General features: G+C 31.5%; 3 protein-coding genes across 3 annotated transcripts; all 3 read right to left on the reverse strand.

Annotated features, from left to right (window-relative positions):
* Positions 1-13,324: 13,324 nt before the first annotated feature.
* On the reverse strand, positions 13,325-14,111 carry K444DRAFT_670616 (uncharacterized protein). The gene is made up of 2 exons (XM_024887649.1): positions 13,809-14,111; positions 13,325-13,745 (listed from the first exon to the last, which is right to left on the reverse strand). Exons 1-2 carry the CDS (start codon positions 13,817-13,819, stop codon positions 13,391-13,393), a joined length of 366 nt encoding a protein of 121 aa, XP_024726671.1. The 5' UTR covers positions 13,820-14,111; the 3' UTR covers positions 13,325-13,390.
* Positions 14,112-14,392: 281 nt separating this feature from the next.
* Positions 14,393-15,671, reverse strand: K444DRAFT_622392 (uncharacterized protein). Its single transcript, XM_024882087.1, has 4 exons — positions 15,363-15,671; positions 15,220-15,294; positions 14,893-15,165; positions 14,393-14,827 (listed from the first exon to the last, which is right to left on the reverse strand). The coding sequence occupies exons 1-4, from the start codon at positions 15,603-15,605 to the stop codon at positions 14,489-14,491; spliced, it is 930 nt and encodes a 309-aa protein (XP_024726672.1). The 5' UTR covers positions 15,606-15,671; the 3' UTR covers positions 14,393-14,488.
* A 774-nt stretch (positions 15,672-16,445) lies between these two features.
* K444DRAFT_648708 (HET-domain-containing protein) lies at positions 16,446-18,449 on the reverse strand (the record flags this gene model as incomplete). The annotated part of the gene is made up of 2 exons (XM_024885494.1): positions 16,446-16,493; positions 16,551-18,449. 2 exons carry the CDS (start codon positions 18,447-18,449, stop codon positions 16,446-16,448), a joined length of 1,947 nt encoding a protein of 648 aa, XP_024726673.1.
* Positions 18,450-18,720: the final 271 nt, after the last annotated feature.

The following is an 18,720-nucleotide window of genomic DNA, read 5'->3' on the forward strand; positions in this document are numbered from 1 at the left end:
TAAAATCGGATATTAATAATCTAGTTAATAATTTCTATTTATTTATTAGTTTGGATATATTTTATAATTAAGAGCTTTAGCTTAATTCTAGTTAATCTTAATAGTTTATTTATAAAGTCTAAAATGAATTAGAGTTCTTAGTTACTTATAATAGTAAGAGAAGATTCTCGGAATTGCCAGATATAGTAATAAAATAGACCGGTAATAGTTCTGGCTATAGTATTCTTAGTTATTAGTAGGCTTATATATTATTTAGATAATTAATTAACTATAATAAATATATTATTATATTTCTTATTTATAATATATATAGGGTTATATATAACTTAAGGACATATAATAAACCTCGGATATTACGGGTATTAATTAGGGAGTTCGATAGCCCTTTAATATCTCAACTAATTACTATTTATATTATATATATTAGGCTTATAAATTACTAATTATATATATACTATTAGAGCCTTTTATTTAGAGGGGGCTTCCCTGGACCTTATAAAAGAGATAGAGATTAGTTCTATACTAAATTTAATACTATAATTTTATAATATACTAATTTATTCTATTATCTTATTACTTACTAATAAATACCTTATAAGCTAATCTCTTTATCTTTAAAGAAAGTAGTTTAATAAGTAATTATATCTCGAAATCTGCGAAATATATAATTCCTTACTAAAGCTATTCCTATAAAGGAAGTCAAATAGATTAATTCCGATACAGGTAATAGTAAAGGCTTATCTAATACTTTTAATAGGGTCCCTTAGAAGCCTCCGAGAGCTAGTAATAATAATATAAATAATTCCGGTAATAATTAAGATACTAAGATTAATACCCGAGTTACTATTACCCAAGCTATAGAATAGGGCTTATATACTAAAGTTAAAGTACTCTAATAAAAGCAAGAATTAGTAAATATAATTAACTAATATATCTTATAGTTAGAGTAATATAAGGATATCTTTAGGGATATTTTACGGTTTACTATATCTTATAGAAACTCTATTTATAAGTTTATTTTCTCTTTTTTAATAATTCCTATTAGGAAACTTCCTAAAATAAAATTAGAACCTACTTCCTTTCCTAATATAATAAGCTTTAAAAATAATCTCGATATTATTTATTAGGAGCTATTATATAATATCCTAAAGATATATTTGAACCGAGAAAAGCTTCTTAAAGTCCGGATACCTGACTTATATTATAGAAAGTCCCTTAAGAAATAGAGGACATTTATATTCTTCTAGAAGGCAGTTTTTAGGACCTAATCTTAGACTTATAATAAATACTTTTCTAGAGTTAACTTTACTATAAATGCCCTTAGGGACGAACCTTATAATACTTGGAAAGCTATAATAAAGCAAAACCTACTATTATATAAGGTCTATTAGGAGTAATTTAAAGCCTACTTGGCTAATATACTTTAAATACCTTAAATCCGTTAATAAGATACCTTTAAGGAACTCTGAGATCTTTATTAGAAGAATAGTAAAATAGTTACTAAGTTATATACTTAAATAATTAGTCTTAAAGTTAACTAGAACCTATATCCTAAGAGAGACCGGGTCCGGACTCTTAATACTACTTTATCTAACTATAAGACTTATTAGATACTTATATTTATCTTCTTAAAAGATAAGGCAGTATCTGTTTCCGAATAGCTTAAGAAAGCTTAGAAAGCAGAATATACTATTTACCCCAAATTAAGAAAAGTAAAGGCGAGAGAATCTAATAAGAGTAATTCTATTCCTAAGAACTCTAATTTAGTAAATTCTAATTTGTAAGGCTATTAAAAAAGGAAGAATAAATTCCGAAAATTATATAAGAAATCCTTAGGTAATACTTTAGCCCTTTTAAGGCCTTAATAAAGTACTAGTTCTATTTTAGGTATGGTTTATTAGACTTATAAATAGAAAGAATACTTCTTAGGAAGTATAAAATATTCCAAATATATTAAATAGGCTTAATAGAACTCTAATAAGGCCAAAACTATAAAAGAATTAAGATATTTATAGAAGCAGGTTAATACTATTACTATAGAGAAGTATTCTAAAAGAGATTCTCCTAAGAAATAGGAAAAAGGAAAGGCCAAATCTTAAATATTAATAATTTTAGCTATAATAAAAAAGATATATTACTTTATATAACTATTTAAGCAAAATTAATATAGCTAGAAGTAAGTACCTTAGAGGTATATAGTAGATTTAGTAATACCGGATTAGACTATAACTTCCTTAATAATAATTGGATTTAAAGCCGGGGCTTTACTATCTTAGCTAAGTATAACCAAGAATTTATAACCTTTTATAGGAATAGATTCAAGGTCTATTAAGCCTATAATCTTAAGGTATTTATTACAGATAATTATAGTAAGATATGTTCTTTTAAGCTCCGGTTCTATAAGTATAAGAATATTAGCTTTTATAGCCTTATTTTTAGTATAGAATTTTATAAAGTAATCCTTATATAATATATAAACTATATTAAGAAATAATAGGTATATATACCTATATGGCCTAATAATATTAAGATCCTAATACTAAAAGAATTCGGTAAGAAGCTTAACCGGTACCCTAAGCTAGTACCTCAAGTCTTATTCTTAACTAAAGGCAAATATAACTATCCTAGATAGTAGGTTTTATATATTTATAATAGTTACTAGGTCTCTGCTTTATTATATAGTTCTAGTAATACTAAATAGAAGTTTTTAATATAGCAAATTAATACCCTCCGGAAAGAGGCCTTAGAGGTACCTATTTATCTCCGGAATAATAAATATAAAGACTTCTTAGAGGTTTTTGATCCTAATAAAGCTTCGGAACTTCCTAATCTTAGTAGTATTAAATACTTTATTAATATAGATAATACGGTCCTATATAGGCCTTTATATAATCTATTAGAAACCTAACTAGAAGTATTATATTTGTATTTATAGGATATGCTTTATAAATATTAGATAAGGCCTAGTAAAAGCCTAGTAGGAGTGCCTATTCTTTTTGTTCCTAAGAAGAATAGAGAACTATACTTTTATATTAATTATTATAGACTTAACTAAGTTATAATTAAGAATTAGTATCTGTTTTCTTTTATTAATAAGATCCTTAACCGGCTCCGAGAAGCCAAGATCTTTATAAAGCTAGATCTTAAGGATATATATTATTAGGTAAGGATTTATAAGAGATACGAATAGAAAACAGCTTTTAGGACCTGCTATAACTATTTTAAATATCTTATAATGCCTTTTAAGCTAGCTAATATACTAGCCACATTTTAAATATATATTAATACTATACTTATAGGGCTTCTGAATTATTTTATAATTATTTATTTAGATAATATCCTTATTTACTTCCGAAATAAAAGTAAATACTATAATTATATTTACTAAATATTTACTAGGCTATATAAAAATAATCTATTTTATAAACTTAGTAAATACAAGTTTAATATTAAGGAAATCGAATTTTTGGGCTTTTTTATTAGAATAGAAGGTATTTATACAGATCCTAAACAAGTCTATAGTATTATTAAATAGCCAGAACCAGAATTATTTCATAATATCTAAATATTTCTTAGATTTACTAATTTCTATTATAGGTTTATTTACTATTACTCTCAGGTAACTATAGGCTTAATAGATTTCTTAAAAGAAATAGAAAAGGGCCGGAAATCCGGTTTCTTTATATAGATAGATAAAGTAGCTAAAAGCTTTAAGACTTTAAAAAAAGCTTTTATTATAATACCTATTCTAGTCTATTTTAATTCTTCTAAGAAGATTTATATTAAAACTAATATATCGAAATTCGTAATTACTAGTACTATTTTATAATAAGTTAATTCTAGTAATAGCCCAAAAAAATACTAGTATCTAGTAGTATTCTAGTTCCGGAAACTTTCCGGAGCCAAATATAACTATAGTACCTATAATAGGAAGCTATTTGTAATTATTAAAGCCTTTAAGTATTAGTACTATTACCTTAAAAAGTCCAGGTTTATAATTGAAATTATTATAGATTATAATAACCTCTAATACTTTATAGAAATAAAATATCTAGAGAGCTATTAAGTATATTAGGTAATATATCTTATAATATATAATTTTAATATTATTTACTATAGAAGTGCCTTAAATCTAGTAAATAGACCTAATAGAAAACCTAATTATAAAAAAGGTTCTATTAATATAACTTGGCTTCTAATCTTTTAGAATAAGTTAAAGGGAGCTTTTATAGCTATAATTTAGAGGTTTTTATAGATATCTAAAGAATTCCCTCTTTGAAATAGGTATTATTTAATACTTATTATATTTATAATAGCTAAAAAGAAATATTTATTATAAAACAAGTAGATAGATTATCTTATAGATCTCTTAACTATAAAATTAGTTAAGAAATAAGATATAGGAAGATGCCTTAAAGGCTTTATTACTATAGCTAAGGTAATAAGAATATCTATAACCGTATTACTTAATAGAACTAAAGACTTCTTAGTCTCCCGAGTTTTTAAATTAGATAGTTATAAATACCTAATTCCCTATATATAGATATATATAGCTACTAAAAGAGCTATAGTACTGGCTCCTTTATTTGAATTCCTTCTAGATATTATTTAGGTAATTTAGAGAAATAATTCTCGATATTAGAATATTATAAAATAGAGGCTTAGTAAGAAAGATACTAAAGGAAAAGAAATCTAGAAAAATAATTTAGGCCTACTTAGATATTATTTAAGAATTATTATACCTAATAATCCCGCTTTATATTAAGAAGTTATAAAGCTTTATTATAATAACCTAATAGCTAGATACTATAAAATAGAAAAGACTTTTAAGCTTCTTAGAAGGTCCTAATATTAGGAGAATATAGAAAGAGATATTTGTAATTATTATTAAGAATATAATATTTACTAAAGAGTTAAGGTAAAAAGGCATTTGCTATATAGTTTATTTAATAATTTACTATAGCCTAAAAGACCCTAGGATAAGATCTTTATAGATTTTATTATAGGTTTACTACTATATAAAAACCTAGTAAAAAGTCCCGATTTTAATATAATTCTTATAATTATTAACCGGTACTCTAAAATAGTAAGATATATTATATATTATAAAACTATTAATTCTCCGGAGCTTACTAAGATTATATAGGAATATATTTTCTTAATCTTTAGCTTTCTTAATAGAATTATTTCCGACCGAAAAATAGTATTTACTAGCTAATTCTAATCCGCTTTCTGCTTTTATTTAATATATAAATAGTATTTAAATATAGCTTATTATTCTCAGATAAATAGTTAGATAGAAAGACAGAACCAGGCCCTAAAATACTACCTGAGATATTATTATAATACCTAAAAAAATAACTAGTTTAAGAAATTATCTTTTACGGAATTTATATATAATAACTCAAAATATTAGGTTTTATAGAATATATCTTTCTATATATATTACAAATACTACCCTTAATTTCTATAGAATCCTAAGAATAGAATTATAGAAGAGGTACTAGCTATATATAAAAGACTAGAAACCCTTAAAATAAAATAAAGAAAGCTTAAGGATTTATAATATTATATATAAAATAACCGGGAAACTTACTATAATAGGTACTAGTTAGCTAAATACTACTTTAAAAAAGCCTGGATAATACTATTAATAAGGAATATTAAACTTAAGGCAAGAAAGCTTAAGCCAAAATTTATAGGTCTATTTAGGATCCTTAAATATATTAGTAATTTGGTATATAAATTAGAACTACTAAATATATATAATTATTTATATCTAACTTTTTATATTTCTTTCCTTAAAGAATATATAATAAAAAAGAATTAGAAGCCATATCTATATTTTTCCAGAGAATTTCCGGAATTAGTAAATAATAATAAAGAATAAAAATAGGAAATAGAAGCTATTATTAATTACTAATAAGATAGTAGAAATAAGAAGTAATAGTATTTAATTAAATAGAAAGCCTGGCCTAAAAATTATAATACCTAGTTACCTGCTTTCCCTAATCTTGAAAATTTCAAGAAACTTCTGAAATTATATAATTAAAACTATAGCTTAAAATCCGAAACTACCTTTTAATAATCTCTTAAGGTTAAAAAGAATTCTGGACTACTAAGAAAAAGGCTACTTAAAAGAAAGAAAGGACCTAAATAGCTAAGAAAAAGCCCGGAATAATAATAGAGATACTTTTTTCCTGGGTTTTTTTACTTATAAAGATTTTCTAGGATTTTATTAAGGCTTATAAGAATTATATTTAAATTATTAGAAAAAGGATTCAGGATTAAAAAAGGTTTATTATAGATAGACTAGCTATAGGTATCTCAAATAAATAAATTCTAATTCTTATAAATTCCTAATTCCTAAAGTAAGAATACCAAATACCGGCCCTATTTAGGATTTAGTAAAGAATTAGCTAATACTTTCCGGAATCCGCTTATCTTTTAATAAGATATAGTTATACTATAATAATATTAGTATTAAGGATATTAAGAGAAGTAAGTAAGGAATTTATAACTATTATATATATTTTATAAAAGGCCCGAACTTCTAAAGTCAGGTCCCAAATAGCTATAAGTATTATATTATTAGTACTTAAAATACTAGTAGTAAATTGCTTAGTAATCTTGGTAGTAAACTTAGTAATAAGGTTAATATCTTAAAAATAGATATTATAGTATTTCTTTAAGAAATTAGCAAGTACCTAAATATATTAGAAAAAACTTACTTTTAGAATACTAACTCAAGTAATATTATTATCTATCTTATTAAAATAAGAAAAAGAATTCCAAAGCTTATTAGTATCCTTCTAGTTTTTAAAAACCTAATTAATAGTATTATCCTTATTAGTATAATACTATTTAGAATATATTTCAAGAAATTTCTTAAAGGTTATAATAGTATTTTCCTAGAACTAGTAAGCCTTTAATAAATAGCAAGAAATCTGAAATTATATTAGCTTTAATAGATATTAAAGCTAAAGAACTTACTAATATATAAAACTTAGAACCCTTATTATAACGGTTATAATTCTTTTTACTAGATACTATAATATATAAGATAAAAAAATTAATAAGTAAATACTTAAAATATTTCAAGTATCTACTAGTAATAGGAAAGGAGATTATAAGGTTACCTTTATACTTATTATTATAGGAATAGATAATAAAGCTAGAAGAAGATATTATAGAATTAATTAAAAATAATTAAAAAAGACTTAAAAAAGAGTAGAAAAAGAGGTTAAAAGGCAATAATAGAAAAAGTTATATATATAGTTATTAGAAAAGAAGAAAGTATATAGTAATATAAAGAAGTCCTTTTATAGAAGTAAAGAACTATCTGGATTAACTACTAGTTTTCGTACTAGTTCTAATCGGAAACCAGTATAACTAATTAATATATGTTTCTAGAAGCCCGTAAATAATCTCTAGAACCTCAGAAATATTTATATAGGTTTCTTATATAAATATTTATTAAATACTTTCTATATAGCTATTTAGATTATTCTAATATAAGATCTAATAAGTAGTATTAATTTCATAGAATAATACCTTAGTACTTTAGATTAAGCTAATTAGAATACTCAGATCCCAAACGAAATTATAATTACTAGCTAGCTCCTATATCTGGGATATAATTACCCTTTCTTCTTACTTACTTAGCCCTAATCTAATTAGATAATTTTTATATCTATTATCCAGATTATATTAGTAAAACTATCTCCTAAGATACTAGAAGTTTATATTAATTAAATAAATAATTAATTAAATATTTACTAGAATAAATTAATAGATCTTAAGAATAAGATCCTAGAAAAAGGGTATAGTTATAATATATATAGGGTCGTATATAACTTAAGGGTATATAATAAACCTCGGATATTACAGGTATTAATTAGGGAGTTCGATAGCCCTTTAATATCTCAACTAATTACTATTTATATTATATATATTAGGCTTATAAATTACTAATTATATATATACTATTAGAGCCTTTTATTTAGAGGGGGCTTCCCTGGACCTTATAAGAAGAATAGAGATTAGTTCTATACTAAATTTAATACTATAGTTTTATAATATACTAATTTATTCTATTATCTTATTACCTACTAATAAATACCTTATATTATTTATAGAACCGGAAATATAGAAGTCTATAGATAAATCGTCCTATATTCTTAGGGAAACCGGTAATAAGTATAATAGATCTAGTATTTTATCTCTTAGCTTATAAGACCTTTAATATTTATAATAGTTTACTATAAAGTAGTTAATATCTATAAAGAAAATAGGCTACTAGTAAAGTCTCTAAACTAGAATTTTTGTTTTATTTTAACCAGAATATATAGTAGTTATTATATTATAGATTTGTTATAGAAGCCTAGTTTATAGATTATTATATTTGTCCGATATAGTAAGTCTTTTATTATAAAGTATATAGCTATTTAATATTTCCTATAGATCTATATTTTTCCGGGCTTTCTTATATTTATTCTCTAGGGCTGGATCTATCTAATTAGCTTATAGGACTTTAACTATAACTAATAGCTCGTCTATTTCTTCTATTTTAGTAAAAATATAAGCTATATCTTTTATTTCGGTAGAAGCGAGAATTAGATCTAATAAAATAATTTGTCTAGTTCTTTTAGCCTCCTTAGCCTGCTTTTAAGTTAGTATAAGCTTATTTTTTCGAAATAAAATATTAGTAATAGTATTATTTTTACCTAGCTAATAAGTAATCTAGTAATAGAATTATAATAGAAAACCTATCTATTAGATTTATTATTTATTTAAGGGCCTCTTAGTACCGAAATACTCGAGAGCTTTATAGTTAGTAATAATTAGAAAATTAGGTAAACTAATTAGTTCTACCTACTATTTCCGGAGTCCTTAAATAATAATAAGAAGTTCCTTATTATAAATTTTATAGTGGCTCTCAGCTCTTTAAAGAACTTTAAAGTAGAATAAGACTAGATATTATTATTTGTTCTCTAGACTTTTTTAAGAAAGTATATCTATAGTAGCTAGATCTAAATAGTCGGTTTCTAGACGGATTTCTCTATTATATTTGAAATAGAGAAGTATAGGAGTAAAGAAAAGCAGATTCTTAAGCTAATTAAAAGCATCTAGCTAGATTTTATTAAGTATAAACTTTAGTAAAGTATTTCTTTTAGTTAGACGATTTAAAAGGCAAGAAATATATCTATAGGCTTAGATAAACCTATAATAGAAGTTATAGAAGCTTAAAAATAATTATGTCTTTCTTTTTATTATAGGTTAATACTAGTTTCGGATAATAAAGGTTTTAGTAGAATCTATTTATATATTCTAATCTGAGATAATAAATTCTAAGAATATTATTTTAGAGACTTTAAATTTGTATTTATAGATATTAACTTATAATCCGGTATTCTAGAGCTTCTATAGAACTATTCTAATATACTATTAATACTTCTTCTTATTTTTAGAGAAGATTAGTATATTATTAATATAGGCCGAATAAAAGTTATCTAAATAGTCTATTAGAATAGTATTAATATATTACTAGAAGATTACTAGATTATTATAGAATTCGAATAATAGAATTACTAGTTTAAAGAATCTATATCTTATTCTAAAAACTGCCTATATTATAGAAGCTAGTTCTATATAAATTCAATTAAAAGTATATTAAATATCTAATTTAGTAAATACTAATAATTCGGCTAATTAGTTAAAAGTCTCGGTAATAAGTAGTAGGAGATAGTAATTCTTTTTTATTATAGTATTTAGCTATTAATAGTTAATATAAAATTATAGGCTACTGTTTTTCTTTTTAATAAATAAGACTAGTAATAAAAAGGGGAATTCAAACGGCTTAATAAAATCCTTTTTCAGGTTTTTAATAAGATACTTTCTTATTTTTTCAAGTTTACTAGAGCTTATTTTATAGAGGTAGGCTATTCTTATTAAGGAATCTAATTTATTAAAGCAGAGCTTATAATTAAAGAATTAAGACTAGAAAAGCTTATTTGCCGCTTTCTTAAAAAATATTCTAGCTATATTATATAGTTATATAGGAAGAGATATCCAAAGCTTTTAAAGTTCTTTAGGATTAAAAAATAGTATATTACTAAAGGTATTAGATTCGTTTATATCTAGGAAATATATTAGGTTACTAGTTTAAGTATAGTATCTGGCAGACTATAGTATTAGTTATCTAATTACTATAGATAATAGTAGATATCTCTTTAGTTTATAACCCTATTTCTTAAGTATATAGTTAATCTTATTAATAGTAACTAATCTAATTAAGTTACCGGAATTTTTAGTACTTAATTAGAAAATAGCTATTCTAATAAAATAGCAGAAATAGTCTAGTAGCTTAACTATTTCGAGAATATTAAGATCTAGCTCTTTCTTTCTTATCTAGTATTTGGCTTTTCTTATAAAAAGGTCTTATAAAGAAATAAGAAGTATATTCTTTTATTTCTCGGGTCTGGTTTTACTAGTTTCTTTTAGGATTCTAGTTAGAATATCTTTAAAATAATTTTTTTTTTAATATTTCTTATTAAAATATCGGATTTTCTAAATAAGGTTTAGCTAATTTATCTTATAGTTTTCTGGCTAATAGAGTTAATTTTATTAATAGTCCGGTAGAATATTATACTTTACTAGCTATTTCTTTTCTAGAATTATATTATAAGAGCCGAGATTAGTAGTAAGCAGGTATTATCGAGTTTGGGAATACTAATTAATAGCTAGATCTATAATAGCTAGATATTAAATAGCTTTATTAAATTGTCTATCGAAATCTTATAAGAGAACGGAGGTTTTAAGTTTATATAAAGGCATTTATAGTACTTTTATTAAAGAGCGAATATACTTTTAGTTAATTAGAGTATATATATTTGCTTTAGTATTTACTAAATACTAGAAAGTTATAGTTTTGCCTTTCTAGTATACTTAATAATTAATAAGAAACTAGTTTCTACTAATTAGCTAAGCAAGATCTATAGGTTCTTAGTAAAGTTCTTATTCTAGAAGATCTATTTCTATATCTAGAGCTAGACTTTTCCTAACTTATTAATATTATATTCCTTATTAGATAGTAAATAGAAGTCGGTATTCTTATTATTTATTTCTGAATTATTAGCTCTTTTTAAATAATTCTCTTTAATAGATATAATTTTATTAAAGTCAGAACAGGTACTTTTTATATATTTAGGCTTTCTATAGCTATAATAATAAAGGCCCTCTAGCCGGTCTAGTTTCTTTTTAAATTCTCGGCGAATTACTTCTTTTAGCTATAAGAATACCGGCTACTAAGATTAATTTATTAGATATAGGATTACTATAGCTTCTTAAATTCCGGCAGGCTTTCTAGCCCGAGATAATATTTAATAGTAAGTGGTTTCTACTAGTTATTTCTTCTAGAATTACTAATTTTTAATTAAGAGAAGCCTATTTTCTTATTCTATATACTATTTAGTAAGGTTCCTAGAAGTATTAAACTTCTTATTATTTAAGCTCTTAAGTAGCTCGAGATTTATTTTATCTATTAAGTTATTATATTAGTTATCCGGTAACTTCCTTAATTTTATTATTAAATAAATAAATTTTATCTAGAATACTAGAAATAGCTTATTTCCTTATTTTAGATACCGGTATACCTCTTTTATTTCCTAGTACTTTATCTCTTTACTTTTACTATAAGCTTACTAGAGAATCTTAAAGATCTATTTAATAGTTAAGATCTATCTAACTAATCCAGATTCTAGTTAATTATAAATAAAGTTATAGGTATTTCCGGTAACTAGTTATATTATATAAGTAATCTTTAGTAGTTTATTATTGAATTTAGAGAAGTTTTATATTAGTTTATTTCTTATATTAAATATCTAGTTATTAATCTAGTAATTATTCTTACCTATAAATAGAATAGAATCCTTAATTCTAATAAGCTATAGTTAATTACTATAAATAGAAAGCAGAAGAAAGCCTTAGTATTAGCCCCTAAATAGTTCTTCTAATAGAAATCTATAGTATTCCTAAATATTTACTTATTTAAATCTCTACTTTATTACTTCTTCTTATACTAGTCTTTCTCTTATATAAAGTTAACCAGTAATTGCCTCTAGCTTATTAACTTTCTTAGTAAGTTAGTTAATATATAAATAGAATTTCTAGTAGTATTTTACTTATTTATTAGCTATAAGATAGTATTTATTAATAAGATTATTCTATATAAGTAATCTTTATTAGGCCTTATTTATTTTCAAAGTATTTATACTAATTTTAAGTTCTAAATTAGCTAGCTACTTCTTAATATCTTCTTCCGAAATAGTATTATAATAGCTTTCCCGGTAATATAGGTTTATAATATTAAAGTCCGGCTTTTTCGTTTTATTATACTAGGGCCTCTTATCTAATATACCTATAGTAATAGTACTTGGCTCCGGGCCGTCTATAGTAGCTTTAAAAGGGATATTAGCTATAGAGGTAAATACTAAGTAAGTTCTTCTTATTTAATATTAGCAAACTATAACTAATTATTATCTTATCTAGTTTTAAGTTAGTAGACTAAAACCGACTATTATCTTTTCTTATTTTAAATTAGTAAACTATTACTAATTTTTCCTATACTAGAGAAGGGGGCCGGTTCTTTTACTCTTATTAGTATTAAGAGAATATTATCTGTTCTAGTTAAGAATCAGGCTCCGAGATTAACCGGATTATAGAGGATAATATCTTTCTTCTTTTATATTAGCAGAGGACCGACTACTAGAAGGGAAATATTATCTGTTCTAGTTAAGAATCAGGCTCCGAGATTAACTAGATTATAGAGAATATTTATACTTCTAGTTAAGCTCTCCGGTTCTTTATAGTTTAAGGAGGTTATCAAATATTAAAAGCGGTATTCTATCTTCGCTTTCCAAGAATAAATACGGATCCTTTACCAGTAGTATTATATTACCTCTATAGGCCGAGTCAAATGAGCTTAGTATTATATAACGGCGGGATTAATATAATAGTCGAAGGTGCAAAGTTTAAAGAATCTCATATATTAGAAAATACTAAGCTATAGAATAAAGTAGGGAGGATGCCTCGACCTTTAGTATTATTCCGTCCAAGCAATCCTGGCTTAGCTTCGTTTTGTGCCTGTTTCCGATATCCTGTCCTTGGCAGATCATGCCCTTACGCCAGCCGTCACAGGTAGAAAATGCAAATGGTATAGAATTTAGCAATTTGACTTAACATGACAAACTTATTCCAGCTAGGTAGAATAAGATTGCAAAGGCAATACGGTAACTGAGTCTTGTCATCTGAAGTTTGTAAGCCAGCCGACATGACCGTAACCCATTATCTTCCTTTCCTCGGACCCACGTGTCTTCTCAATCTCAGCTTCTCAAGTAGCCTTTCCCCCAAGCCAACCACTTAAAAGGCCCAGCCCCGTACTCCTCACAGTAGGTTCAGGCTCAAACTTCCTGTCAATATTCATCGTCCCCTTTCCAAAATCAATGTTGATGGTTTCGGATTGGAGATAGTGGCCACGCGGAGGCGCCCTAGTCAGCACAGCCTGCGCAAGTTGCCTCTCCTCCTGGCTCGCAAATCTGGTCACCTCGCTTTGTCCTTGTTGACGAGTGAGTGCGGATCGGTTCCCTGATCGTTCCTTTGCCCGGCAGGCTGGGCATTTTGTTGTGCGGGTGTCACCATCAGCTCGCTCGAAATACTCGTAACAGCCATCGGCCATGCAGATTTCTCTGGGAAGTGTGTGTTAGTCTTTTGCTTCGAGGTATTTGAATAAGCTACAGAAGATAACGTACTTGGTTCCCATTGTGTGAGGTATGATATGATTGCTGCCTGAAGGCTGTGTTTTCGATCGGCGTGTACAGCCTCGCGGTGTTACAGCTGGCTCTTGTCTTTTGCGAGGCTAGATCCGAAGTTATAATGGAACGAGGTAGTGAGATCAAGACTGTTTTTCCAGGAACGAAGTTGAATTCTACTAGGGAGTTAGAAGCTACGCAACCAGCGTGGGACACTCTGTTCTTTTGAGCTCAAACCCGGGAAACACGCGAGCAGCGACACAGCCTCGAAAAAGAAAAGGAAAAGGAATTCCAATGTTCTCGTTCTGGAGGAGGCTGCATGGTCGGGCGGAAATGCGCCTGGTGTGAGGCACAATGGTGCTTAGGAGGCGTTCAGCTTGGGCTTGGCGCCAATCAGCTCCAGTCATCTGCTCGTGGAACAACAACGATTTGACAAACAATGAGTTCATCCCATGCTGATACTCGGGAATGGTAAGATGTGTTGCCGACCTTCCGTCCTGGAGTTTGTAAAGCTCCCAGGGAGATGGCTTTCACGAGGCTGGCAAGGAGAGACGAGATTCAAGACGATCAATAAGAGCTGGATGCTTGTGACTTGCATGATTATACCCCTCGGGATTTTTTCAACCTAATTAAAGTATTTCCTCCTCTAACTGTTTATAAATTGCGTTCTGCTTCTTCATTTACTCCTCAATCTCCCGGATTTCCTTCTCTTGCTCCTCGTTTGCAGTTCTGGAGTCCTTCCCGTCTATGTGGTGTTCAGGAACCACATACTCAGGCTCCTCTCTACTGCCTCTGTGTTTATAAGTCTCAATACCAACCCAACCCACCCCCTCAAAACACCTCAGATTCACCGCCTTCGTATTCTCAACTACATCATCAACACCCACGGCCACTCCACACACAGGGCAGAATTTATGCTCGAATTGCTTTGTGCCGAAAGAGTAGCTGCTGAGATTTGTGCCGGGAGAGAGGCGTATAGAGATTTGGGCTGGTGAACGATAGGTGAGGATTCTGCCCAGCTGTTCTCAAGTGCTCTAATTAGCAAGTTGATCAATATGTGGGACTGTAATCTGGGTTGACTTACGCGTGCACAAATACTGCAGTCGCATTCTCCAATCACTTCAGGTCCAATTTCCTCGGCAACCGGGGCTGCTTCCTGGATAAGCGGGCCCCTATTCTTCAAAGCCATTGTCACGGCGCCGCAGTGGCAGGACCCAGTGTACAATTTGCTGTTTTCTATCTCGGCTGGGGGTTCCGGGCCCGTTAAGATAGGTGGCGCGTAGAAGGGTTTGTGGGCTGCTCCGTCATACTTGTTTATTTTTAGAGACCAGAGATCGACGTCTTGGAGCGCTCTTGCCTGTGTTCACATTCAGTTTAGTCTACAGAGTTGAAATGCGTCGAGGAGATTTACGTTGACCGCGATACCAGTGCCTGGAGCAATGCCATGTCTCTGGCCCATGATGCCCGTGCCGCAAGTGGGACAGAACTAGGTAGTCGTCTCATTAACATTTTACAATTTCTCCATTCTCAATTATGATAAGGAAGGCGGAGTACCTTATGCACCATCGAGCGATTGCCAAACTCATAGTTTCTCGGACCTCCCTCACCCTTCTCGATGGTAAAGCACTCTCCATCAGCAGAAGGAAAAACCCACTTGTAGCCCTTCTTAAAGCAGATACTGCAGTTACATTCTGTGACTGAAGTGAGTTCGGGGATCTTGATGCTGAATTTGACGGCCCCACAGTGGCAATTGCCATTGTACGTCTTGAGCTCTGGAGTGGGGGTGGTTTCCGCCATTCCAGAAATGGGTTGTCGTGATTTGAGGGTTCAAAAATGGTGTGCATATGTCGACGACGAGTTGAGGAACACTTCTGACTTTTATGAGCTTTGAAAGCGAACGATGTTACGTTAGGTTTTGTTGAGGCGAGGATTTCCCTACATTATTGTTTGTGGCTTTTAGGCAACCACAGCATCCATCAAACGCGGGGTAAGGTAGAGAAAGCCTTATCTTCTGGGATAATCTACTAATGTTATCGTGTATAATTTTTGCTCATGTTTCGTTACACCGACATGTGCTATGTAAATAAAGATACGACCGACTCCTTCACCACCCTTTCATCACAACCTCGTTGCTCACCTGCTACAATAGGACGAAACAGCAAGCTCCACAATAGATAGATTTGTCACTGTGTTTCGATTCGCTTTGCGCCTTTCCGCCCAGCCCATGGTGGACTCGTGCATGAGTTTACCAAGAGTTCATTATGGCTCCACGCACTTGCTTTGTTTACAAGTCGGATACTGTTTCGTAGGCAGAGTTGTCCCTAGTGTTCGAGGACGTCTTTAACTTGAAGGGGAAAACCGTCGAGGACCTAGCATCTGAAATTTAGAAGTGGGTCAAAGTTAGAAGAGAGGGAAAACAGAACAAGGAAAAATAGGGAAAGGAGGAGATAATTCGCCAAAGAGAGAATGGAACGAGGCACATAAGGAGCCTATCCTCAGAGAGATCGAAAAACTCAACTCTTGAAAACCCTCCCTAATAGAAGTCAGAGACAGAGTCCGCCAAGAACAATCCAAACTTTCCATTGGTCGAAATCCTCTCGGGGTAAAAGTGGTTATCATAGTTCAGTGACCTCAAAACTAAACCAGAATGATCTCCCCCATACTCACATCATCTCCCCCAACGGCCTCCCCGTCCATGATCCCATAAACATAGCACTCACCCACAAGTCTAAACCTCCCCACCCCATCCACCTCTCTCAACAGAAATGGTACATGGCAGCCATTTAACACATACAATCCGTCCCCCACCTCCGCATGCCTAGGGAATAACCCTAAGTATCCCTTCTCAGTAATACCTAGCTTGCGGTTCTTTACCGCAAGCTTCATGGCAGTGTGCACCTCCTGGAACGTCTTCCCTGCCGCGCGGGACGCGAGGTTTACTAGCTCTAGCCTGCCTTTCCCCTTGGGCCGCCGCTGTCGCGCCGAATACGTCTGACCCGGGAGCGACGGTGACAGGCCAGTGGATACATCGAGGAGGAGGCTGACGATCTCGGCGAACGAAGATGGACACTTTAATCTTCCAGAGGCATCTTTGCCGGCTACGAGGGTATGCCAGAATGCAGAGAAGATGGTGTTGGGGGCTGGATAGTGCTGGAGTTGGGAGGCAAACCTGAAAAACTCTAGTAGAGTTTTGTTGTCGGTGGTTGGATTGAGATAGGTGAGATCGGGATCAATAAAGAGATCGCTGGTCTTGACGAGGGTGTCGAAAAAGATCCCTCGTGCTTGTAGCTCGTTCTTTTTTTGACTGTTTAAGGTATAGTCCGTCTGGCCATTTTTTGGTTGAAACCGTCCGTTGGGACTGTAGATGCTCTGTGCAGAAGTCGAATACCCTAGTGCAGTCGTTTCGCGCGGCCTCCTCCAGTCGGGTGCCCAGGATGGCAGATCAGGGGAGTCATGATCTACAGATGTAAGCACGCTGGTAAGTCGCAACCCCCCGAGATTGTCAGCTAGATGATGGACTGTCATGTCACGGTAAAGCTCGGCCGCGGTGAAGCCCGGTGCGTAACTGGTGCGGACCGCGGTCCTGTCGCTATTCCTGCACACTGCTAGGAGCCCGTAAATTTTGTCTCGCGAATCGTAGCACTGCGCATATCGTGTTTCAACTAGCAGTCTGAAGAGAGAGAGACCATACTCGTGTCCCTCATGGTGTGACTTCGTGAGACTGAGGTCCATTATTGCTTTGCAGATATCCACAGGGCCACTTGTGCTCGAACTATCCAAGAAATGCTGTTGTAGCCATTGAGATATTCCGCACGTTGAAAAGTGGATACAACTATTACTTAGATTGTCCCACGTAATAAGGCTATCGCCACAGGTAACCCACAGGTTACGGGAGAGAATGACCTCCTGGATGATCCAGAGCCGCGTGAACCACGGTCGCGAGAGCAAATTCCACAGGGCATGCCAAATCTCTGAGTCGGGCTTCGGTAGCCCGAGTCGCTCGAAGTCGGTGGGATCGATGTCGTCCATTCTGAGCTGTAAGCGGACACTGGCGTCTTCTAGGAGCTGGATTGCAGAGTCAGAACCAGGACTCGATTCCCCTAGCCAAATCACTGTATTCCACGCATGCTGATAAATTTTTCCCATCATGGGGATTTGCTTTTCCTTTTCCATACTATTTTCTTGGTCTATGCAGATTTGATCAATCCACATGACCGCAGACCGGTCTGGCTTCCGGAAATTCCATAATGCTGCCTCGAGAGACTTGGTAATCGCTTTCTGGTGGCCGTCGCACTCGATAGTTCCATCGAAAATCTGTGCGCCCCAGGTATAACTAAGCGCCGTATAAAAAACCGGGGTAGTAAGATTGTCTATGGAAAGGGCGTACATGGTCAAGTGCTTGTAGGTGAGTCGCGCTCGTCTGGGTTCCATAAGAATTTCGCCTTTGAAAGCAAAAAAATCCTTGGGCTCGCTCTCGAACTCGACTGAGCAATGATGCAGTGAGCCTTGTAGTTTATCGCTGTTGGCTCCCGGCTTGATCTCAAGCACACGGATCTCATACGGGTCGACGAAGGGTCTATAAAGCTTGCCCTTGTCATCGCCTCTGGTTGCTACTGGGATCTTCTTGGTCGAGGCCCACATGCGAATTTCGTTTTCCGTGCCGATCTCTGGACCATTCTCAGTTGATGCAAGCTCAAATTGTCTCTGGGTATAATGAGAGCCGAATGCGTTTAACAACTCATTTTTATTTGTGCTTGACATTTCGAAGCGAGTTGTGAATCGTGTGCAGTTTGCGCACCTTTGTTTTAGGCGGCAAGGCCCAACCGTATTGCCTTCATAGAGATATACGATTTTGAGTTTAATATAGAAGCAAGGTCGAAAAGGCACTCTCGATTTGGATTGGTCAAGGGTA

This window comes from Hyaloscypha bicolor (assembly GCF_002865645.1).
Source record: "Hyaloscypha bicolor E unplaced genomic scaffold K444scaffold_189, whole genome shotgun sequence".
NCBI lineage: Eukaryota > Fungi > Ascomycota > Leotiomycetes > Helotiales > Hyaloscyphaceae > Hyaloscypha > Hyaloscypha bicolor.